This window comes from Ictidomys tridecemlineatus, chromosome 1 (genome assembly GCF_052094955.1).
Source record: "Ictidomys tridecemlineatus isolate mIctTri1 chromosome 1, mIctTri1.hap1, whole genome shotgun sequence".
NCBI classification, from domain to species: domain Eukaryota; kingdom Metazoa; phylum Chordata; class Mammalia; order Rodentia; family Sciuridae; genus Ictidomys; species Ictidomys tridecemlineatus.
Window position 1 is genome coordinate 221,427,509 of NC_135477.1, and position 26,697 is coordinate 221,454,205.

Consider the following 26,697-nt stretch of genomic DNA (forward strand, 5'->3'; position numbering starts at 1 on the left):
GTCAAAAAAGCTTATCACAAGGCTACATATTATATAAAATTTATTTCATGATACTTCCAGAATAGACAAATCTATGCAGATAGAAAACAGACAAACAGTTGTATGGGGCTGAGGAAAAGTGAAGGATAAAAAAGTTTCCTTCTGATGTGATGAAATGCTTTAAAATTAACTATGGGGTATAAAATTTAAATTATTCAAAACATTAATTCCTTAAGATAAGAGTTTATTACTTCTCCTCTTAGGGTAAATTTATATTTAGATGATCTTCATGAGTCTTTTTAACATTTCAATAACAACAATATATATGAAATTTTACTCAAAGGAAATTGGTTTACCTTAACATTTGACTTTTTTGAAAAATTCACCACTACACCCCAGCCAAAATCATCTCCTTCATTCTTTACCTGAAAGACAGCAAAAAATAATAATGTTTACACCCAAAAAAGACAATTGTAGTCTTCCAGGTCTTATATTATAGGCTAATAAAACTTGAATTTCCTAATATTTGTTAAAAATCACTGCTAAATTTCAGGAACAAGACATTAATACTACAGGGGGGAAAAAGTTAACGGCAAATTTCATAGACCCTAGAATAGCAATAACAGGAAATGTCTCAGTTGGCAAACAAATGCTAAAAATGTCAGTGTATTTCAAGTCTTTTTATATCTAATAAATTTTTCTAGTAATTGAAATGGCCTCATTATAAAGATATTTCATAACTGAAAACAATTTATATGCAACCCCAAGACTTTTTCAAATTATATTCCCCACAATGAAAACTGGTGGTGATTAAAAGGCCTTCACCTAGAAAGATGGTGGAATCAGATGGACATTATTACCCTAGAGACACATATGACTGCACATATGGTCATATATGTCTCATTCACTGCTACACTGTGTACACAGAAATGTAAAGTTGTGTTGCAATTGTGGACGATCAATCAAAATGCATTCTGCTGTCATATATACCTAATTAAAATAAATAAAGTTTAAAAAAAGGCCTTTACCTGAGCAATGTGAAATAGTTAAATAATATAACTAATAGAGAAACCATTGTAGCAAGAAGCATTTTATCAAGATAAAGAAAATATTACAATATCCGAATATTTTTAAATATTCAAATAGTTAAATATTTTATGAAGGAACAAAGACATACCTTTACCAAACGGCCTGGCTGTAGAAATGGTAAGCAGTATTTTGGTTTATGAATATAATCTTCAATCTCTTTACCCAGTTTGGCAAGTTGCTGTCTAATCTTATAATAGATTACTACACTTTCTTCATTGGGAATTACTATTTTATTATACTGTTGTTCTGAGTTCTTTACCTCTGTAAATAAAACACATACATGATATAAAAAATTATTTACCTTACATAAATTATAACCAAGAAATTTATTTTCCCACTAGAACTACATTTGGAAAAGTTAGTTTGCATAGATTATATTAGATGTTTTAAGGAAAAGATCTTCAGAGATGACTGTAGGGCATGATGTCTCGTTTTTCCCCCTTCTGTTAAGATTTACCTTCTTTGTCTCCAATTTATCTCTTAGTTAATCAAATTATACTGGATTCTACTTGCTGCCCTAATCTTGCTTCTAGTGCTGACCGCCTTTCTTTACTCATTTCATTATACCTCCAACCCACTGTTAACAAACTATTTTTATTGTGGCATACTATACATGAAATTGTACCATTAGTAATATTCAGTACATTCACAATGTACCCAACTACCACTATTATCTAGTTCCAGAACTTTTTCACTACCTCCAAAGGAAATTCCATATCCTTTAGGCAAATACTCCTTATTCCTGCTTCTGCCAATCTTTCTCTCTATACTTTCTGTCTCTCTATGCATTTGCCTATTCTACATATTTCATATAGATGGAATCATACAATATGTGGCCTTTGGTGTCTGGCTTCCTTTACTTAGCATATTGTTTTCAAGGTCTATCCAGGATGTAGTTTGTATCTGTATTTCATGACTTATGTTTGAATAATATTCTACTATATGAATATACTACATTTGTTTACACATTTACCAGCTGATGAACATTTGGATTGTTTCCACATATTTGCTACTGTTCATGGTACTGCTATGACCATTCATATGAGACCAAGTTTTATATGAACATATTTTCAATTCTTTTGACTATATATTCAGGTGTGGAGTTGCTGAGTCACAAAGTAATTCTGTATTTAATCTGTTGAGGATGGCTGCCAAACTATTGTCCACAGTAACTACAGCATTAAGAAAATGGTATAGTTACTTAAAAAAAAAAAAACAAAACCTCACCTCAGTGACTGACGTGGTTTTGATTTACATTTCCTTTATGACTAATGATGTTGGGCCATTTCTACATAAGTTAGGAAAATGTCTAATTGAGTTCCCTTTTGTTACTGAGTTGTAACAGTGCTTGATATATTTTGGATACTAGACAGATTATCCAGATGGATAACTTGCAAATATTTTCTCCCATTTTCTTTTTTTCTCTTGGCAGTACTAGGGATTGAACTCAGGGTCTCACATATGCTAATTTTAATACTATTATCAACCATTTTTAATACTATTATCAACCATTTCACAAACTGTTCTCTCAAATAGCTAGTCTTTTGTATTCCCTTGAGTATAAAGCATTACCTTGGTTATTTTTAAATGACTGGATCTTTTTTATTGGGAGGGGGCGCAATACTGGGGCACTGAATTCAGTGGCACTCTATTAAACTATATCCCTAGCAATTATATTATTTATTTTTAAGGCAGGGTCTTGCTAAGTTGCTCAGGCTGGCCTGGAATTTGTGATCTTCCTGCCTCAGCCTTCTCAATAGCTGCAATTACAGGGATGCACCAGCACACCCAGCTCTGGTTACTTTTAAATGAACTGCATCACTGCTTACAGGAATTGTATTTAATTCATTAAAGGCTAGAACACTGTCCATAACAACACATAATATGGCAGTAAATTATCAGAAAAAGAAAAAAAACTAAAAACCTACAAAAAGATACTTAACAAACAGAAGTCATTAAGAAGTTATATGAAAATAAAAACTGGACAATGAAATGATAATCCAGCTCTTCCACCTAAATTTACAAAGTAACACTATGAAGCACTCACTGGAACACAGCATTAACAGAAAGAGTTTAAGGAGATAATAAATTATCTGCTTGCATGCTTCCCTATTTTCTACCTTGCTCTACTCCAAATCACTTCTATATTAGATCATTTAACTAATGAGATAAAATATTTAAAGATATTTTTAAAAGTCACATTATTTTGTATCTAAGACTTACTACAGTTTTGTACCACCCCAGAAAGTCAGTAAGTATAGGCAAGCCCTGATTTTTCTCCAAATTGAAAGAATTCAATTTCTCTAATCTCTTCTCAAAAGCTAAAGAAAGAGCAAAAAAGTTGTGCTCTCTTATCCATGAGGTAATGTTATAAGAACCCCAGTAGATGCCTGAAACCATGGATAGTACCAAATCCCATGTTTTAACTTAAACATACAAACCTATGATAAAGTTTAATATATGAATCAAACACAGTACAAGATTAAGAATAATAATAAAATAGAATAAACAATATACTATAATAAAAGCCATATGAATGTGGTCTCTATCTCAAAATACCTTACTGTACTACATTCTTCTTTTTGTGATAATGTAAGATGATACTGAAAGGAAGCAATTTATGTATGACCTTCTTCTTTTTAGCATGTCTGAACTTACAGCATCATTACCTTTGTGCTATTTCTTCAACGCTCTGTGATACAATAATAATAGATATGATAATTCAGACAGCTATGAAGTGACTAATAAGTGGTCAGTATATACAGCAACGATGATAGGATGATTCATGTCCCAGGGCGGACAGAGTAAGATGGTACAAGATTTCATGATGGCACTCAGAATGGAGTGCAATTTAAAACTTATGAATTATTTTATTTCTGGACCATTTAGTATTTTTACCTACAGCTGATCATGGGTGGCTGACTAAGCAATGTTCAACTGTGGATGGTGGTAGGAGTGGGTGGGTAGGGCAACTACATATCTCCTATCACATTCAGAGTAAAAGTACATCAGCATACGAAGCTGGTTTCAATGAAGGGTAAAAAGTAGAAGATCCTATGAGTACTTGAATCCCAGTATTTTAGGAAGTAACACTTAAAACACACCTATAAACTCTTAAGACAGTTTGCAACCAAATATGTAGAAAAGACCTGTGAGTGACAGAGAAACAAACTGCCCCTCCCACTACTATGCAAAATTTTCAACAGATTCAAGTGTAAATTGCTTTACTGATCTAGAGTAATACTCTCAGTAATTACAACAAGCACTTACTAAGCATGTAACATTATTTCATTTAATTTTCATGACATGCATTGGATATTATCCCAATATCACAGAACAAATAATTAAGGCTCAAAACCATGTCTAATTCCACAGCTCTGCTATTAGCCATGGTATAATCAATTAATGAAGCTAAACAAAAGGATTAAATTAGGTATGCATTTTTTAGTCAATAAAATAACAGTGAAATCCTAGTTTTACTATAATTCAGTAAACCAAATTAAAAGTATCTCTTGTATGAAAAGATGTACAACAATAAATAAAGCACTGTATTACTAAATAAAGATTTATTCTGTATCTTTAAAAATAATAGTCTACATTTCAGGTTTCAAAGTATTAGAAAAACGGCATCATTTCTTTAAAAACATATGTAGGGACTGAGTATACTACAAGAAGATATGCATGTATAGAAGCAACACTAGGAAGGGTAAACATCAGGAATTACATCAAAATGAAACAAAACAAAAGCTGAGGTCTGAGAAAATAGAGGATAGGGAATGGAGAAATAGGGGTTATATTTTAAGTTTACAGAGTAAGTAAGAGAGTCTTGGTCAAAGTCATAATGAAAAATGTGAACTCAGCTAGAGTCATAGAAGGGCTTTAAATAAATAAGAAAATATTTGTGAAGTTTTCCCTCTACATCCCAATGTACTTATGGTATTTTCTACGGAAATGCAAAATAAGTATAAAAAGTAGACTGTTGGACTACATGAAGGGGGGGTGCAAATGTAAGTATACCAACACACATCTCTGTTTCTCTTGGTTATTCAGTTTATAAACCAGTCTAACCACTGGGTACATATAAATGTAATTATCCTACTTTGCATAACTTAGTGCTGCCTAGTAAGACTTTAATTCTTTTAACTATTGTAACCATATACCCATTTCAATGAAAATATCTGAAATTTCTATGATATGAGCTAAAATTCATGAATTTCCTTCTCTCATGCTAATTTGATTCAAACTCAAATCCAAAATTTGATTCAAACTCAAATCCAAAGTATACTTAAATCTTCTTGATCTTGTTATTTTATTATTACATAATTCTTGGTGGGAGGAGACTTACAGCTCCCTTAAAAATACAGTTCTCTAGGGCTGGGATTGTGGCTCAGCGGTAGACATGTGTGAGGCACTGGGTTCGATTCTCAGCACCATGCATAAATAATGAATAAAATAAAGGTTTATTAACAACTAAAAAAAAATATATAAAAAGAAAATACAGTTCTCTAAAACTAAAAATATACTTTTTTTTGTTATCAACAAATGGAATTATATATTTTTATAAGAAAATAATAAAAACATCTGAAATTATATATTTGCCATTGATTTTATAGATGTGCTTTAAAAATTCAACAACTTTCTGAAAATTTAAAGGTGAGTCTTAAAACCACCTAGCTCAAGTTTTTTATTCTTTTGTCATCCTTATTTTATGTCAGTTAAGGAAGTTACTAGAGATACTCTTGTTCTCTTATTAAAAAAATTGATTGGTAGCAGGAGTCCAAGATTCTAATCTTGATTCTGCCATAAATCAAATGTATAACTTAAGACACCGACTTAATTTCTCTAGCTCTAACCCACACCCATTTTTAAATCTGTAAAATGATGCCAAATCTCCTTCTAGTTAAATGTTGAAAAAATTTTATCTAACACCAGAGGTATTAAGGGGAAATAGTTATGGTTATCATCTAGGCAAAGGTAAAAAACAATGAGAGAAAATTTTTGTTTTTAAAATATGAACTGCTTCATGAATTTGCATGTCATTCTTGCCCAGGGGCCATGCTTATCTTCTCTGTATCGTTCCAATTTTTGTATATGTGCTGTTGAAGCAGCCACCGAGACAGACTTTAACTTTCTTGGATCTCCTAAGCCTTTTCCATTCCTCTAGGGCACATTATACTTCATTTAATTTAGCGACAATAAAAATGAGTGGGTGAGGCGTGTGAAGCGCTAGGTTCAATCCTCAGCATCAGATGAAAAACATAAAATAAAATAAAGGCATGCTGTCCATCTACTACAACAACAACAAATTAAAAAACAAAAAAGAGTGGGTGAGTGGGTCTCTACTTACACGTAGTAAGTTAAAACCACGTTGTAAGTCATGTTGTAAGTCCCCACTTTAAAAAAAAAAACAGATTAGAACTGACCTACATACTTGAGACAGAAAGAAATCTCATTGTTAAATAAATAATGATATATTCACAAAATAAAATATTATGCACTTATTTTAAAAATCACATTTTTCTTTTGGGGGAATGGGGTACTGGGCATTGAATTAAGGGGCACTCAACCACTGAGCTATATCCCTAGCCCTATTTTGTATTTTATTTAGAGACAGGGCCTCACTGAGTTGCTTAGTACCTTGCTTTTGTTGAGGCTGGCTTTGTACTTGTGATCTTCCTGCCTCAGCCTCCTGAGTTGCTGGGATCACAGGTGTGCACCACCACACCCAACAACAACAAAAAATCACATTTTTTCAAAGGAATTTAAACTTCAATTTTATTTTATTACTTTTTAAAATATTTATTCTTAAGTTTTAGGTGGACACAATATCTTTATTTTTATGTGAAGCTGAGAATAGAACCCAGTGCCTCGTGCATGCTAGGTGAGCTCTCTACCATTGAGCCACAACCCCAGTCCCTTGAACTTCAATTTTAAAAAGCTACAATTAACAAGCTAGTAAATGTAAAATATTTAATACAGGCTAGGCATAGGGTAAATATTTAACATATGATACAAACAATAAGCAATGATATAAATTACAAGCACAATAGTAACTATTATGAAAAAAAGCTCAACTGTATTTACCTTATTAAAAAAGAAAAGCACAAACATGAGAAAGGATGGAAGAAAGAAAACTGTTAACAGTAGTTGTACAGCCACCTGTATGAGATTATAAATGGTTTTAGCTTTTCTGTTTACTGCACTTTTCTTTTTTTGCAATAACTGTGAACTATTTTTATAATATTTATGTAAACCAGTAACTTAAACTTTTGCCTTTATTTACTTTTAAATCAGCACTATATGATGATCTGCCACACTACCCTCTATAAAGATCAATGAATAATTTGAATGTAGTTACCATAGAAAATTTAGTTTGGGACTTTAAAAAAAATTATCTTAATATCAGGAATTAGAAGTTCTAAAGGCAGTGAAATGAATCCACATTAAAGTGTTATATTTCAATAATCATTCATAAGCTTATGCTGTGACACTCTCATAATGAGAAGTAATTAAAGGTTAAGACTAAAATATACATGTTTCTTACAAATCAAATTTTAATATGTCAAGCTTTTGGTTGTACTATTATTCCAAAACATGAATAATGTGATACATATATCTGTATCTAAACCAATAAATTGTACTATGGTGGAACCAACTAGAAAAAAATGTATTGCCAAATGTTCCTCTCTATAAAAAGACCAGAATTTAGTTCTGCAGTCTTTTTTATACAGAGACCAAGCTTTGCCTTACTAGGAAAAAAAAAAAAAGTGACAAAATGCAGTCAGCAATGCAGTCATTTTGTTATTATAGTAATTTTATACTTACTTTCTCTGTTACAGTCATTTTATACTTACTTTCTACTACTCCTGGAATTGCTCTATAATGCTGAAACTGGTAGAAGGATTTTTCCAACATATACTCAGGATTAATTTCTTCTACACGTAGTAAGTTTAAAACCATGTTGTAAGTCAAATGGAAAGCACTATTTAGAGGATCAGCTGAGCCCTAAGAGAGAATAACATATCAATTTCATAAGTTCTTAAATACATTTTTATAAGCATTTTTAATGTTATAATGCTTAATCATTTAATCTATGTTATGTGATACTACAGAACTATACTAGTTCTTTCCCTTAGTTGACTAATGTAGTGATAAAATAGTTGATGTTTGGGAAAGTGAAGGACAATAGTAATTAAAGTGAGGACAATAGTAATTAAAACACTCTATGCCAAATGTGTTTAGTTTTCTGCTTTGCAAGCACATGGTAGGATTGTGCTTTTCTGGCCCCCTAATAAAGTGAGAGGAAAGTGACATGTCACTCACTTCCTGGCTGCATATTTACTTGCTGGTGTGAAAAGCTATCATTTCCCCTCTGGCACAGTGACTAATAATGCACCAGATTATTGTGGTATCATCAGATCTAACAATGATAAGTACAATCTCCTCTACCAACCAGCAATGAATACATAGCAGGTAAGAGAAACAAGTCTTAAGTTCCTAAATTTACATCTGTTAGTGAAGCATGAGTTAATGTATATTGACACAGCACACTAAAATTATACTGGTATGATACTCAGATAAAAATGTATTTTCAAATTTTTATTTATGTATTTTTGATGGTGCTGGAGAGAGAACTTTCCATGTGTGAAGCAAGTGCTCTAACCACTTACCTCCGTCCCCAGTCCAATAAAAGTATCCTGAAATTCCTGTAACAAACTGCTAAATTTAAAGACCATTCTTTATGTATATTTCAATAATTCCTTTTTGTCCTCCTAATTGTGGCTGTAACCAAAGAAGGGCTAGACTAAGGAATAGATAGTATATTTTATTGTAAAATACAACAAATTTTATTGTGGAATTTTAAAATAGTGTGACCTTAACTTACAATAAGGTTTATATCCAAAATATTGCCTTTACATCTAAACTTTTTTTTTAAGCAATGTTTTCTTCGGAAGTATGTTTTTAAATGCTAATACCTCATAAGTATGAAAGTATATAATTATATAAAAGAATGACTAAATCATTGAGGAAATATGCTGAAATATTTAGAAATTTTACTAAGTATGCTAAATATTTCTAAATGGTGTAGTTAAAATATGCAAATTCTATTATTCAGGGTATCTTAAGTTGAGAACTACAGACCCACCATTTAGAATTCAGACTTTGAAATGTATGTAGACAGCTTTTATGAGAAAAAGAAGTAGATCTTTTACCAGAATATCAAATGAAGGTATTTAACTCTGAAAACCTCAAGAGCCATAAAATTCGGAAATTTATTCACTTACCTTAACAATAAGGCCCAAAAGAGGGGCAATTTTAGCATAAATAACAGACTACTAGAAAAGAGAAACTGGACAACTTTCAGCTATTTTTTAATTCTGCAAACAGGCTCAGTTTTAATTTTCTGTTATTTTTATCTTCTGTATTACCTTCTCTAAGAAATCTGGGGTTTCAATATGCCAAATGTTTATTTCTAACCCCAAGCTCTACTTCTGTATTTTTTAAAAATATTTATTTTAGTTGTATTAAGACACAATACCTTTATTTTATTTATTTATTTTTATGTGGTGTTGAGGATCGAACCCAGGGCCTTGCATGTGCTAGGTAAGTACTCTACCGCTGAGCCACAACCCTAGCCCTGCTTCTGTATTTTATGAAAAATATTTTTAGTTGTACATGGACTCAATATCTTTAATTAATTTATTTATTTTTATGTGGTGCTGAGGATCAAACCCAGTGCCTCACATGTGCAAGGCAAGTGCTCTACACTGAACTACAACCACAGTCCATGCTTCTGTATTTTTAACTGCTATACAAGACACACAATTGAATTTTCAGTCACCAGAAATTCAGCATAGATTCTGACACTGTATCCAAGTAAGCCCAAGGTAGTCCCACCTTTCCCTATTGAACTGGTATAATTACTAATAGCCCCTTTCTTTAATCTTACAGTATTCCAGTTTGAATGAAAAATAAGATAGTTATACTATTTAAAATAAAATCTCTCTTGTTTTTTCCCTATCTAACCAACTTATTTCTCTCATAGATTAAAGGAAAATGAGTTTCTCACTTAAGTTATAATTTAGGAGTTCTTTCTTCTGTTTTTCCCCCCTTCCTTTTAATTAATCATTACAGATTATTTCCTCAATACATTCCAGATTAGTTTTTACTTTCTTACCATTGCTACCATTTCAGTTCAGTGGTTCAACAAATCATACCTAAATTACACTACCATCTTAACTGTTCTAGTTCAATTTCAATTTATTTAGTATGATGAATCTAAGATTCTGTTAAAAGAATCTTCTTAACTATAATTTCATTGTGATATTGGGATCACTTCTCTATTCAGCAGTAATATATGACTATATAAATTCCCTCTTGGTACCGAAATCAATCAAGCAATGTACACACACACACACACACAGTGTAGTATACCCATACAATGGAATATTCACTGATAAAATAGAAATGAAGTACTAACACATAAGACAAGAAGATGAAACTTGAAAACATTACATTAAGCAAACAAAGACAGATACAGGAGGCCACATTTTATATGAGCCTGTTCATCTAAAATGTTCAGTATAAGCTAATCTATAGAAACAGAAAGATTAGTAGCTGTCTAGAACTTAAGAAGCCAGATCTTAGTAGTGAAGGACAGTGACTATTAAGAAGTGGAGGGTTTCTTTCTTGGATTGCTGAAAATGTTCTAAGAATTAAATGAAAGACAACAGATCTTTACACTTACAGAGCAACAAATACAGAAATGTCAAGTGAATGGAATGAAACTGTACTTAAAGAACCAGATGCTATCCTTAAAAATATTACCTCCTACAATGTGGCAATCTGATTCTGTTCTTTTCATACATATAATACAAAGAAAGAAAAACAGTACTTGTTACATCTGCCACTTGTCAAAGAGAAGGATAATACAAATTTTTGGTCTTGTATAATTTTCCTTCCATGAAAAATTAAAGTTATATGAATCCTTGTAAAAAGGCTTTCAAGTGTTGATGTTTAAAACTGAAAACATGATACCATATGACCATTATGAATATGTACAGTCATGCTTTGTCTTCACTTTTATAAAAACAAAGAAAAATATACATGACATCTTTATCTAATTTTCCCTTGATATATGTATGTAATAACTACCCAATGTAAATTCTTCCCAAGTTTTAGAAGTTAAACAGAAATCTATTTGATACATATAGACATAGGTGTAACTTAAAATGTTTTACAGCTTCATTTGAGGAGCTAATTGGCTAGCAATTAATGTTACGTGTTTAGTTCATTTTATGTTTCCTATCTTATTATGTTTTCTCTAAGGACTTCTTACTAAATAAAGAAGGAAAGCAAGCAATTAAACTTCTGGAAAATTCCTCAACCATCCAAAACTCAAAAACTAAGCAAACAAAATAAAAAGCTAATTTTCAACAAAGCTTAAAATACAAATTTATGATTAAGATATTTATAATTAACAAAGTGAACTGTAAAAGTATATTTACTAGATGAATTTATTAAAGCATTTGGGCTTGAAAAGATTGAGGAAGATGACTGTCCAAAACATCAATATTATGTGTCCCACTTCCTATCAGATAGGTAAACTGCAACTTGTACAGTGGAGGAAGCAAATAGAGGTATCCTAAATCTGGAGGTTGAAGTAAACATTTCTGCCCTCTTTGGGCATCTTCCCAGCCACCTCCATTGTATAAGCTGCTCTTCATCTTTTAGCTGAAGTACAATGCAAGATATCAGTATTTTGAGTGGTCATTTTCTTCTACCTACCTAAATTTAAATAGTTCAATGAAAATCATCTACTTTTAGAAAGGTACTTGAACTGACACAACTAATTGTGAAGTTGTTCCTGAAGTATATTTCTACAATTCTTGTAAAAGCATGGAACCTTAACTCAGTTACCTTAAGTAGTTGTTTTCCAATTGTTGGGCTCATCTTTTCATCTACCATAAGAATTACAATTCCTCTATCATCCATTCCTCTCCTTCCAGCACGCCCAGACATCTGAATGTATTCACCAGAGGAAATCTGAATGAACACAATTAAAATAGAGTTTAGGAGAAACTCCTTTTTCCCCCCATGCTCTAGAATTTTTATTTTAAATTTTACAAATAAAATTTCTACATTCCAAGAAAGAAAACACGACTTAAAACAACATGAACTTATAGAAAAATTTAAGTAGAAGTTCCCAAATGCAAAACACTTGAGAATAATGTTACAAAACTAAATTTTAGTTCTAAGCCAGTAACTGCTGATTCATGCTTTCAAATACACCATAGCTACCAGGAAATACTGGCTTATTCACTGGTATTTAAAAAAAAAAAAACAACAACAAAAACAACTTTCAGTCTAATAGTCTGAAAAACAGAGAAATCTGAGAAAGCAAACAATGAACCAAACTCAACCAAATATAGTGACTTGACCATAATTAATTTTCTAAATCTGAAGTGAGATTAAGATAATTAAAACTACAATTAAAAAAGGCACAATTCTTGATATGTATGCTTGGGATTTGGTACAATTCATCTGCCACTGAGGATAAACAAGTGGAGAAACATTAGGAATCTTTCATATGCAACCTTTCAAAGCAGCACTGAACCACATGAACACTGGGAATAGTTATTTGTATAAATACATGTATAAGTCTGAATTCCATTTAAAAAAAAAACTCAAAAAGAGTGAAGAAACACTATGCTTACAAGAAGGCATACTACTTATAGCATCAAATAAGAATAGATCAGTCATCTTAGAACAAGGGAAGTACTATAAAAACAACAAAAATAGCAACTCTTATAAGCATCAAAACATTTTTTTTAAAAAACATCCAATAAAAATCAACAGGATCAAAGGGCATCAATGATAATTTTTAAATCATAATTAGGAAATTATGATCTTGAATCATGAAGAAGAGGCTGCTTTGTTAAATTCAGCTCCTTACTTACCCTTATCCTGAGATCTTGTATTACTTGTTTTAGTCAGCTATTTCCCTGCTGTGACTAAAGGACCTGACTAGAACAATTTTAGAGGAGGAAAAGTTTATTTGAGAGCTCATGGTTTCACAGGTCCTCGTCCATAGAAGGCTGGTCCATTTCATGGGGCTCTAGGTGAGGCAGAACATCATGGCAGAAGAGTGTGGCAGAGGGAAATAAATAGCTCACATTTTGATCAGGAAGCAGAAAAGAAAAACTCCACTCTCCAGACAGAAAATATATACCCCATGGCCAAGGCCCCAATTAATCACTTCCTCCAGCCACACCGCACCTGCCTCCAGCCACCACTCAGTTAATACCATCAGTGATTCACTGACTAGGTTAAGACTTTCACAGCCCCAAAGTCTTCTTACATTGTCTCACACGTGAGCTTTTGGGGGACACCTCGTATCCAAACTATAACATTTCCCACAAAAGGACAAAGAATGCCAAGGATCAAGTTACAAAAGACTTAGTATGTATTTTCTTTTAGCATCAATTTTACACATAGAATTCTCTTAATTTTAAGCTGATAGACTATGGAAAACAAAAATTACATTAATTTAAAATACAAAACATGAAAGATAGCTCTTTATAATTAAAATTCATATTCTACAAAAATTACTCCTTTCAACTTAAAAAAGTAAGTTAAAAACATTTTAGAAGGGTATGTAAAAAATGTCTAGAGAATTGACATTGCCCATTATGCTTAAATTTCTCTTTATTTTATAGTATCTAATACATTTTGAAACAAAACAAATCAAGAAAAACACTGTTGTTATTACACTTCTACCATGGGTACTTGTCAGGGTTTTGATGATTAGTAATTACTGCCTGAAACATCTCTAAAGCTGAAAATAATCACGGAGAAATTATATTAAGAATCAATGATAAATTTCAAAGATAAAAGGTTAAGTAAAGGACTACTCATAATTCTCCCCAAATGTTATACTAAATGAGTCTTTGGCTCATATTGAATACTCAATGTAGAAAATTTTCGTTTATCACTGCTTTTCACCCTTACCAGTGCTTCACTGCTTTCCTGATAAAGACGCATCTGGTGATAGTAAAGAACTACCTTCTCTATGAAGTCTCCCCTGACTCTAACGAGTCATACAACTGACTTCCCTTCTTACAATATTATCCTTCTATAAATACTTCTCAGAGCATCTATAATATTTAGATATAAAATTAGAGACATGTTGCATGTAACTTTCATGTGGTACTATTATCTTTAAAGTTGGGGTTTTTTTAGTTCTTGATTTTACATTAGCATCCCAGTATCTAACCTTGGTAACTGCTTGATGAATGGGGCATTTTTCTCTGGATTTAAGATTTACTATTTACCCCAGTTCACTGTTTCACCCATGCTCCCAACTCTATTTTGTTCTGTGTTTACAAAATATGTATGTAAACCCATTAGAACTTCTATTTTATACTTGAAGGGGAAAACAGTGAGCTGTAAACAGCCATTGTAATAGGGGTGTTTTACATACCTTAAACTTTTAAGAAATGAACATTCTAGATTTAAAATGTTTAAAAGAATTCAAAAATAACTCATAGACTAGAAATGAACATTCTAGATTTAAAATGTTTAAAAGAATTCAAAAATAACTCATAGACTTATCTTCCATCACCAAACTCCTTCATCCAAAGGAGCTTCTGAGACTCACTGTATAGATAAGGGATCCATGGTTTACTCTTGACTAATATTTAGATTTCAAATCTGTAATTTGTACAGATTTCTATATCCCATATCAGAAATGTTTGGAATTTGGATTTTGGAACATGTATAGACTTTATCAGTTTAGCAACCCTAATACAAAACTCTGAACTGCTCCAAAAGCCAAAATTTTTTGAGCATCATGTTGGTCATTAGTGTTTTATTATTTTGAAGTTTTTTCAAATTAAGGAATCTCTACCATATAAGCACAGGTACAATTTCTTAAGTATTTGGGACTAAAAAATCTCCAAAGCAAAGTCATTTTAGGTAAGACAAAAATCAAAGTTATTTCAATATATGAATTACTTTACTCACCCATCGGAAATCCTTCCCATCAAATTTACGGGCATTTGTAAATAAAACAGTTCTAGCTGGCATGTTAATTCCCATAGCAAAAGTCTCTGTGGCAAATAAGGCCTAAACAAATAATATATAATTAAACATGTATTTTAAGATAAAAATCAGTCTTACAATTTTCAGGAGTAAAAAACTATCAATAATTTTTAATTATTTAATAAGATCCTACAAAAATAACAGAAGATGTTATTTGCAAATGTATTGCAATATTTTGCATACAAAAGTATTAGATATTATTTGATGTCCCTTGTATCCCCAAATTTTTTAGTTCAAGGAAAACAACCTACTCTAAATTCTAGTGGCGGTAACGAGAATTCTCTCAACTTGTCTAAAAAAGCTTCAAACTGTACAATGTTTTTCTAAACATAACTGCAAAATTTCCTGGCTTCTTCACTAATAATACAAGAGATCTGGAAATCACTTCAACACTGTGATCTCAGGGGAGGTCGGACTCAGTCTTTAGGATCACAACTAAGATTGAACCAATAAAAATAGTTGAAGCATAAAAAGATATATGTACATGTCACTAAGACATCAAATTTTCCTCAATAGGAAAGATAATACTTCAAAGAATACTATTCATTGGCTAAAAGGAATGAAGGTATTTGTGGGAAATGAAAGGAATGCATACCTTTCACTTTTTATTTTATTTATAATTAATTGAATTTTACAACAAACAACTATCATTCATACTTTTTTAAAAAGATCCTTTAAAAGTAAAACTTCACAAATTTATAATCTAGAAGGGAAAAAAGGGACTTATTAAGATCCAGTATAAACATTACCAAATCTTTATTAAAGTAGCTCAAACCTGTAATTCTAGCACCTTGGGAGGGAGAGACAGGAGGATTGTCTTTGAATTCGTGAATTCAAAGTCAGCCTTAGTAATAATGAGGCACTAAGCAACTCAGTGAGACTCTGTCTCTAAATAAAATACAAAATAGGGCTGGGGATATGACTCAGTGGTTGAGTGTCCCTGAGTTCAATCCCTGATACCCTGGCCCCCCTCAAAAAAGTACCTCAAATACATTCTTCAGGATGAAAAATTATTTCTTAAAAAAATTCTATGTAAGGCTTTAAAATTCTCAATAACGCTCCATCCTTTTTAAAATTTTAATGATTTTTAAATATAAAATAATTGGAGAGTCATATAGAAGCTCATGTTTCCAATGTGAAACTGTAACCCTCTGGATTCAAGCTTCAATGTAATTTTTTGTTAGAAAATCAAATTAGATTCTCCATGGGTTCAATCAAAACATTCTATAACTCTCTTTCCTAATTATTTTTTTAATACTTTTATTTCACTTAATTATTTTTAGTGGTGCTGAGGATAGAACCCAGAGTCTTGCATGTGTGAGGCGAGTGCTCTACTGTTGAGCTACAACCCCAGTCCTCTCTTTCCTAACTTTAACAAGCAGTTCTTGTCTTCTTTAAATGAGTCCTCTTAATCAGTAGGAAGAAGTTCACTTATTAAATCAACTCCATGTCTAATAAGTAGATAGCACCTTCTCCAAAAGGTATTCAATAGTGATACTATTTCTTACTTTAAGGAAACATGATTTCTTTTTTAATCTGCATGCCAAAATTTATTCTTTAAGAATAAACACAAAAATCAAAACACTGCCGAGAGAGGTTGTGAGGATAGCTCAGTGGTAGAGTGTTTGGTTAGCCATGTGTGAGGCCCTGGGTTCAATCCCCCACACAGAAGAAACAAAATAAAACTGCTCACAACAATGTTAACTGTAATCTTCAAACTGTCTATAGGACACAATTCAGTGGCATTACAAATAAAAATAAAACCATACCTTTATCAATCCTTCAGAAAAGAGAATTTCTATAGTTTCTTTCAAAATAGGAAGTAAACCACCATGGTGAATACCAATCCCTCGCTTCAAAAGAGGAAGTACATGTTCAACCTGTGATTTTCGAATAAGATTTATGATAGGACATTTTAAAATGTTAAACTAAATATTAAGAAAAATGGGTAATTAAAAAGAATGTTTTGTTTAAAGAAAGCATAAAATGTTTTCAGAACAAAAACCTTTTCATAAAATCTTATCAGAATAAAAGCAAAACCCAAACCCCATATTGCCAGATTATTTAACTTAAAATATAAACAAACTCTGGCCTTCCTTTATCTATGACATGATAAGTATGTGTGAATAAATTTCACAAATCCTTTGATGCCTCAAATTTTTCAGGATCATTTCATCTCCTCCAAAATAATCATGAGCTAAGAGAATAGAGTTTATCTGTGCAAAATAAATTTACAGACCAGCATGTTGGTATGTGCCTATAGTTCAAGCTACTATGAAAGCTGATGTAGAAGGATTAATCTAGAATTCCAAGCCGTCTGGGCAAAAGGGTGAAACTCTGTATCTTAAAAAATAAACAGACAAACCTAAAATGTAACTGGTCATTCATAAGCAAGAAAAATAACTATGACCAGACTTAACATAAATATGAACTTCATTTAAAAATAAACACATAATCATTAACATCTATAAAACAACATCAAATACCTACTATTAGAAGTGTGTTAAGATAACAAAGTTTTGTATAAAGATATGGCTCATTCCTTTTATACTAATAATTCAGTTGAGAAGAAAAATTACAAAACAGATTTATGAATACCATTTTAAAGGTCAACAAACATGCTATTGTCTTAGATAAATCCCTTACAAATGAAGCATTCATTTATATAGCAGAGTATTACTCCAAATATTTGTCTTCATATAACAAAAGTTTCATGTACTATGTTGATCTAAAGTAGTAGTTTTCAGTTTTGGATATATAGTTGAATCACATAGGGAGTTTTTGAAAGAAATCTAGTAACAGTATAGAAACCAGAGCCATCAAATCAGAATCTCTGTGAATGGGCACCTAAGTATCAGCATATTTTAGAATTCTCAGGCAATTTCAACGTTCAAAAGAAAAACATGATTATAGTAAAATAGTGTTAATTTCCTCACTAAACATAATTTTGATTAGGTACTCTCTTGTTTTGTTGTATTTGGTATTCTTATGAATTAAGAAATTGTACTAGCACTAAAAATTTCATAATGTGGCAACAAAAGCAGTAATATTCAGATCATGTTTTGTTTTTTTTTTTTTTTTTGGTGAAAAGCTCCCAAATCTTTTCTCCAGTTACCTTTTCAGCACTTTAAAATACAAATTAAGGTATCATTTCAGTATACAAGGCTGCAAAGTACAAGCAGTGCTATACTGTAACAAAAGCTAATATTAGCCATTTATTAACATCTACACTTGGTAATTTTAAAAACTTACCTGAGGGAGTTTTTTATCTTCATCAGACAAGCAGTCAATTGCATTACTGAATACTTCTTCAACCATCTTCTTTTCTTCGTCTAAGAGAGAAAATTCAAGGGCACATAAATATTAAAATGAGTCTGATACCAAACTTCACACATTACAATAGGAGTCTACAGAGTAAAAGTAAAGAATCAGTGCTTAAAAAGCAGATAAAAATCACCACATAATTAATAAAATTTACTGTGCCTCAAAATGTATCTAGAAGACTAAATTCAGGGAAAAAAGCAAATAAAAATAGTAACAAATAACTACACTAAGTGCTTTATAAGTAACATCTATTTCTAACAAAATAGGACACAACAACTATTATTACCCACCTTTTATTAAGTGAGGTTTAGTGTATATAATCAACACTGCTATTAACTGTTAAGAGTAACAATACCAAAACCCATGCTCTTAATCACTGGACTGTTTTCTTGTACTATCAAATAATTACTCAATAAATATTTGTTAAATTAATCAACATATAATCTTGAAACTTTTAACATTTTTGGCACCGGTATTTTAGAGAAAACAATTCTAAGCAGAGCAATTCACTCAAAAAATATTGGCATTAGGAAGCTGTGTAGTTACCATCTGTCGTTTTACTTTTACCCATGGAAAAGAGAGAGGGAGGGAGGGAGGGAGAGAGAGAGAGAGAGAGAGAGAGAGAGAGAAAGAAAGAGAGAAAGAAAGAGAGAAAGAGAGAGAGAAAGAAAGAAAGAAAGAAAGAAAGAAAGAAAGAAAGAAAGAAAGAAAGAAAGAAAGAAAGAAAGAAAGAAAGAAAGAAATCTCGATCTTGATAAAGAAAACAATAAAATGGAAATTTGATTTTTGGATGATTCAAGATATCATTTACTACTCACTGTAAGAACTGCATATGAATCAGCAGAACTGAATGACAACTGGGCTAGTATTAATCACAACTGCAATTCTTGGCTAGGCTAGTGAGGTATATTCATAGTTAATATATATTCCTAGAAGTTTTTACTACGTTCAGTTTCAACATAGTTAATTACCTATTAGGAATGAAGCACAACATTTATAAGACAAGGTAGTCTGATCAAGAGACTAATTCTTAAGAAGCAGAAGAGAGAACCACAATAACCAACTGCAATGAAAAGAAAGATGGTATGATTTTAATGTTTCTCCATAGAGTTATCTGGGAATAATATAAAGCTTAATACTTATCTTTATTAATAAAAGAGAGTAGAGAAGAAAGAAATTTAAAGCAAGGGTCTCTTAAAACTTTTCAAACATTCTGAGTACTAAGTAACAACAGATACATTACTAGAAATATATTTTACATTAATTTTCACACCACATTAAAACTACAGACATGTAGTACCTGTGTTGAAATCTAATTTGGTCATTTGAAGAGCATAAGCTTCACAATCCTTCTTGCTAAAACTGAAAATAATTACAGGTTGAAAATTTCTTTCCATAATCATTTTCACTATCTTGAACACATTTGATGGTCCTACAAAAAAAGTAGATAAACCATACACCAAAATTAATTAAAAATGGATGACAGACCTAAACATAAAAGCTAAAACTATAAAGCTCTTAAAATATGGGATAAAATCTTGATAATCTTAAGTCAGACAAAGTATTCTTGGATATGACACCAAAAACAAAAGCAATAAAAGGAAAATAATCTACTACTAGATTCCATTAAAATGAAAAACGTTCATACTTTAATGGACTTCATTAATAAAGTAAAAGAAAAAAACTCCCATCCAAACACAAAAAAATATTACAAATCATCTGTCTGATAAAGGTCTAAAATCCGGAATAGAAAAAGAAGTTTTACAACAGAGCCAAACAATCTAATTTACAAGTGGACACAGTTTAAGAAATAGACATTTCTTCAAAGATGTACAAATGACCAATGAGCATATAAAAAATTGCTTAAAATCACTAGTCAATCAGGGGAATGTATATCAAACCACACAGAAATATCACTCACATTTACATGCATAGACACAAAACTCGAATAGACACAAAACACTAAATACTAGCAAGAATGCGGAGAACAGGGCAGAGTGGTACATGTCTGTAATACCAGGGGCTAAGGCAAGAGGATAGCAAGTTCAAAGCAAGCCTCAGCAACTTAGTGAGACCCTGTCTCTAAATAAAATACAAAAAGGGCTAAGGATGTGGCTCAGTGGTTAAGCATCCCTGGATTCAACGTTGAGAAAGTGGAACGCTTATACACTCTAATGGGAATGTAATATGGTGAAGCCATTTTGGAAAATAATTTGGTAGTCCTCCAAAGGTTAAACATATTCCTTTCATATGACCCATCAGTTTACTCCTAGGTACATAACAAGGAAAAAATAAAACACATATATTCTTGCAAGAACATGCAGTACATAAGAGAATGTTTACAGCAACATTATTCATAATAATCAAAAACTAGAAACCCAAATGTTCATTCACTGGTGACTGGAGAAATAAAATGTGGTATTATTCATAGAATGGAATGTTATTTGACCATAAGAAAGAATGAAATACTGACACACAGTATAAGTGGAATGAATCTTAAAAACTTTAAGAAGCCAGTCACAAAAGACCACTTTTGATTTCCATTTATATGACCTGTACAGAAAGGCAAATCCATTGACAGAAAGGAGATTAGTAATTGCCTAAGTCCACAGAATAAATAAATAAATAAAATAAGGAGTGAATAAGATGGATAATGGCTGTTAATGTATGCAGGAATTCTTTCAAGGTTGATAAAAATATTTTGGAATTACATAGTGGTCATGGTTTTAAAACTCAAAGAATATACTAAAAACTTCCAAGTTATGTATTTTAATTGAATTATGTGTAAATATAAAAAAGTTTCGATAATAACGTGAATTTACTAAAAACCACTGAATTGAGCACTTTAATTGGGTGACTTCTATTTTATTCAAATTAAATCAAAATTAATGTAGAGATCAATCTTTATTCATTCAATTTTGCTATATATCATCTAGATCTCTAAATAGGTTCCTGAGAAAAACATTAAAGACATAAAATATTGGAATAATTTGAATATACAATTTACGTGTAAAATCCTCTTGAAACAATGTTCCAAATTACCTTTTGTTCCTCCTTTCCGCCCCTTCTGGTCTCCTTTTGCCAAATCACCTGCATCTCGAAGCACTTGCATTGCAGTATTAAAATTGTCTTCTCTGAAGTCACCCTGAAATCAAATATCTTTTTAAGTAATTTACATTTAATCATAATTCAAACGTTTTTCATAACTTTAAACACAAAGCTTAATCAAATAATAAAAACAATTTAACAATAAATAAAACAAAGGTTACTAAAATAATTAAAACATAATCCTTGATGAAAGGTAATAAAAGGTAATAAGAAGGAATGGAATTGTGAAAAGCAAGGCATAAAACATCTGAAACACATCTAGAGCCTCAATTCTCAGACGTTTTTAAATACTAGAAAAGGAAGATAGGAAAATTCATGTATAAGAAAAATGCAAATCTCAAATATAATTTTATTTATTTATTTTTAAGCCAGGGTCTTGCTAGGTTGCCCAGGTTGGCCTCAAATTCCTGGGACTAAGCAATCGTTCTGCCTCAGCCTCCCAAGTAGCTGAAACTAAATGCATGTCCCACAATGCCTGGCATCAAATACAAATTCTGAAATAAAAATATTTTAAAAAATAAATTTTGGAATGCAAAACTATTTGAGAAAAAAATATGCATCTCTGCCATTTTTCTCTAGTTCAATATCAAGGAAAAACAAGATAATGAAGTATGACAGAATGACAAACCCTTACATTTTCATCAACCACAAGGTGAAGGCCATCTCCCCCTGCTGGAAAAATGTAGTGTTGCAATGGAGTAGGCCTATAATCCGTGTAAATGACATGACAAGGCTGTAAAAAGAAAGAAATAATTACATATACAAACTTTTTATCTCCTCAACATAAAAATGTACATTTAACCCATCCAAAAGATCTCATGTAATTAAAATGGTGATTTAAGCATGCAAAAATAAAATACTTTAAAAGAATATTTTTAAAACTAGTTAAGAGGAAAGAGAAAAAAATTAAGTCTACCAAAATCATACAAGACTGTCTCAATTCATCAATTCCCTAATTGGTGATCCTATATTTCAAGTACCCATTACCTACTCCTGGGATAATGTAAGTACACAGAACATGCTCTGTTTCTATGGAATAATATGGTGATACAAAGGATTCCTGAGGTAAATGAACTTTTTATATCCCACAAATGTTTTTCAAAATCTTTCTAAAGCGGCAGACTGATCTAGCTATCCCAGCAGATCTAGATCCACTGGGTTTCTCTCCTTTAGGCAACATCAGGTGGGAGAGTATTAAAAACATTCTATAGGAGTGCTCATAAATAGGTTAAAAATAATTTTTCATGAGGATATTAGTGCAGAGGAAAAATTAAGGACAAAAAAAAATTCAGTATGCATAAACAAATAATTGTTAACAAAGGCCTAGACAGACACTAAATCTGCACTAGCAAAAAAAATGGAAACAAAAGAAAGTGTGACAATGTTACATGGGAAAAATCAAATCAAATTAAATGTTCAAGAGACCACTAGGTATCAAAGCCCTAAGAGGAAAGAAACTCTACTTTGTATTTTGTATCTCATTGTCAGAGTAAATACAGTCATTTCCAAACCTGGTGGATAATCAGGATTAACTTAGAAACTTAGAAAAAAATCTATCTTCCAAGGGTTTGAGATGGGACTAGGAAATCAGCATTTCTAAAAAGTTAGATGATTTTGATAAGCTACTTGTATAAGAAATAGTAAGGCTATTCTAATCCGAATAGCATTAGAAGAAAAGTACAGGAAGGCCAATCTGCAAAAATAATAGCATCATCAAAAGAGAGAAAGAAAATACCTGTTTATGTAAATGGCAAATCCATTCAGCAAACTGTCGGGCATTTGGAATAGTAGCCGAAAGAAAGACGTAGTGAACATTATCAGGAAGCAAAATAATAGTTTCCTCCCATACTACGCCACGCTCTGAAAAAATAAATATACCGTGGAATTCAGTGAGATTTTGGTGACAATTATCTAAAATTATTTTCTCTTAAGCTTAGTAATTTAAAATGCAGAACACTTTACACAAGCATATTTTTAGTGACAAAACCTACTGAAAATTACTTTTCATCATGAAGCTATGAATTAGAAAGTTGGTACATTAAAACACCATCTACTCTGAAATAGCCTGAAAAAAAAAGCAGTTCCAGATTGAATCCTTTCCTTCAGAGTCCCAGTGACAAGGCAGAGAAACAGTATTTCCACTACACTTTAAAAAGCTGAGGTTAATGGCTTGTAGAAAATTATGAAAACAAATTTGAAAGTTAAAACTATTACTGTTCCATATGGCATCTTTCATTTAAATTACCATAATGGTCCTGTGAAGATGAAAGAAAGATCTGATGAACACCAGAATTCTAATAAGTCAGTTTTTATTAAAATAGAAAAAAACCAGGAAAGTCAATTTGACAGTTTCCTCCCTACAATATACAAATCAACACGGGATTCATGATTTTAAAACCAAAAACCACTCTGTTCACGGCTTAATAGAGTGAAGTTGACAAGGATGAAATACTAATAAAAACTTTGTTAAATCCTATTACTTTTATCAAAAACACAGCAAATTCTGTGCTTTTAAATAAAATATCAAATCCTGTTTTTAGTGTGTACATATGAAACATTATCCTTTAAACCTCTTTGTTAACATTAACTCTCTCAGAACTCCCAAAATTCCCAGTATACTTACTTTTCCACTATAGTAATGTAATAGCCAGAGTAAAGGATATAAATAATTTTTTCTCTTTGCTCATTTTCCATGCCTACTTCCACTTTTTACCATAAACACACATTTCAGTTTACTGTAAAAAACTAAACTAACAATAAAAATCAAGAACGTTAACCTTGTAAGAAGTTTTAGAAATTCTTTAATGTTATTGATATTAAAGAGTTCTGTATTAAAAGCAAGCCAGTTTTTTTTTTTGTTTTTTTTTGTTTTGTTTTTTGTGATATTGGGAATTGAACCCAAGTCCTCAGGCTTTAACACTGATCTATATCCCCATCCTAATTTGCTTTATTTGAATTTGTATTCTCTCTTTTTTGGTACTGGGGAGTGAACTTAACCACTTAGCCACATCCCCAGGCCTTTTTTGTATTTTATTTAGAGACAGGGTCTCTATGAATAGTTTAGGGCCTTGCTCATAAATTGCTGAAGCTGGCTCTGAACTAGAAATCCTCCCAAGCCCCTGGGATTATAGGCATGGGCCACAGCACCTAGATTGAATTAGTATTTTCTTACCCAACAAAAGTTACTAAAAGTTATTAAGGAACTTTACTTGAAATCCTGAGGAAAATGTTTCATGATGATTTCTACAATTTAAAAAAGCTATAACTTATTAGAATCCTAGGAACACAAAACCTGAAAGCAAAATTGAGCAGTTTTGGTTCAAAATCTTAATGCCTTTGTTTTTAAGGTCAGAGTCTTTTTCATGCATATATATTTTTTAGTTGTCAATGGACCCTTATTTATTTATATGCAGTGCTGAGAATTGAACCCAACACCTCACATATACTAGGCAAGTGCTTTACAACCACGCCACCACCCCAGCGCTCCTAATACCATTCTTTAGTGAAATACATTGTACACATCTCAGCACTATAGAACATACCTGAATCTCTCATGTAATGGATTTCATCAAAAATGACCCAAGCAACTTCTCGCATAACTTCAGAACCTCTGTACAGCATACTTCTTAAAATCTATTTAAAAAAAAGGGGAGGGGAATTTAGCAGGATTTTAGCACAACATCTAATAGACAAAAACTTTCTTTTTCCCATTAAGGAATTCTGGATATTCTTTGGATATATTAAAATAATATTAGATGGCTACATATCTCTGACTTCTCAACTTGAATTACTAATCAAATATAATCCAAGAAGAGAACCATTATCTTCTCTACTCTCTAGGATATAAAGCCACTTTCTTTTATGCACAGCACTTTCCCAAGGGCTGCACTTCCTAGGATTTGAAAGAAAGTTAAACTATCTTCTGAGACAATGGATCCCACAGTTTGCCCCTTGTTTACTGCATCATCACTTCACAACACAGACTCTTTGTAACAATCTTTTTTATTATTATTTTTATTTTTGGAGTTAAAAGAAAATTTTCATAGATAGATTTGGTGCCTAAGTCATACTGAACACCAAAATGAAAAGTGAGAGATGCTTTTTGTTGACTCTCCAGACAGAACCTAATTTATGCTATTATACTATATTCTTGTAAAATGAAAGGATATTACTAAACTATAAACAAAAGTACTTCAAACAGTAAAGATAGTTAATCATGTGTAATCCTTAGTTATTAAATATTGCAAAATTTAACTATGATTATAAGAGGCTAAATACTGCATTTTTTAAAAAGCTGATTATTTTACCTACTTTAATCAACAATTAGATGATGCAGAGGAAAAAAAAAATCACATGGAACAAAAAGAGCCACTACTTATGTATACATAACCAACAAAATATTTTCATGTCACTGACAGTAAAAACTTCAAAGTACTTGAAAAAAATAATCCATACAACATAACATGAGAAGTAGCAGTAATTTGGAAATACATTTAATGTTACTAGAACATTTTAAAATAAATTGTATTCATTTCTAATAAGTCTACTGAGAAAATAAAGTATTGTATTTTATCTAAAAAGTGACAAAATATTACATTCTAATTTAATAGATATATTAGCTAAATTTAAAAGGGAAAGTTAAGTGAGGCACTATATAAATTACCTCTGTAGTCATAACAAGACAAGATGCTGTAGGATTAATAGTCACATCTCCAGTCATGAGACCAACATCTTGAAATTCTTCATACATTTCACGGTACTTCTGGTTACTCAGAGCCTTAATTGGGCTGGTAAATATTACACGCTGCTTTTCCCTTAAGGCCAATGCAATGGCATACCTAAAAATGTAAAATGAAATTAATAATAAAGAAATTATAAAACTTCTTTCAAGTACAGAATCTCAAAAATTGTTACTATGTAGGGGTTGAAGATGCAGCTCAGTGATAGAGCACTTGCCTAGCACATGTGAGGCCCTGGGTTTAGCACCATATAAAGATATATAAAATAAAGGTATTGCACCCATCTACTACTACAAAAAAATTTTTTTTTAAATTGTTAATATGTAATTTAATGTTCAATCTTTCCTTCATTATT

The 26,697-nt window shown here is 31.5% G+C and overlaps 1 protein-coding gene and 1 non-coding gene across 2 annotated transcripts in view; both read right to left on the reverse strand.

The window, feature by feature from the left end:
- Mtrex (Mtr4 exosome RNA helicase) overlaps positions 1 to 26,697 on the reverse strand; it is a 103,099-nt gene that overhangs the window by 44,897 nt on the left and 31,505 nt on the right. The window contains exons 6-18 of the mRNA XM_005319625.3: positions 26,267 to 26,441; positions 25,146 to 25,236; positions 23,339 to 23,463; positions 22,238 to 22,336; positions 21,538 to 21,640; positions 19,796 to 19,927; positions 18,424 to 18,503; positions 16,941 to 17,051; positions 15,094 to 15,195; positions 11,989 to 12,114; positions 7,923 to 8,073; positions 1,157 to 1,329; positions 336 to 404 (exon numbers count right to left, since the gene is read on the reverse strand). Of these exons, the coding sequence (XP_005319682.2) occupies positions 336 to 404; positions 1,157 to 1,329; positions 7,923 to 8,073; positions 11,989 to 12,114; positions 15,094 to 15,195; positions 16,941 to 17,051; positions 18,424 to 18,503; positions 19,796 to 19,927; positions 21,538 to 21,640; positions 22,238 to 22,336; positions 23,339 to 23,463; positions 25,146 to 25,236; positions 26,267 to 26,441 (1,537 nt within the window). The remainder of the gene's footprint in view (positions 1 to 335; positions 405 to 1,156; positions 1,330 to 7,922; positions 8,074 to 11,988; positions 12,115 to 15,093; positions 15,196 to 16,940; positions 17,052 to 18,423; positions 18,504 to 19,795; positions 19,928 to 21,537; positions 21,641 to 22,237; positions 22,337 to 23,338; positions 23,464 to 25,145; positions 25,237 to 26,266; positions 26,442 to 26,697) is intronic.
- On the reverse strand, positions 6,074 to 6,178 carry LOC120886068 (U6 spliceosomal RNA). The gene has a single exon (XR_005728841.1). It is a non-coding gene; the product is annotated as a U6 spliceosomal RNA (small nuclear RNA).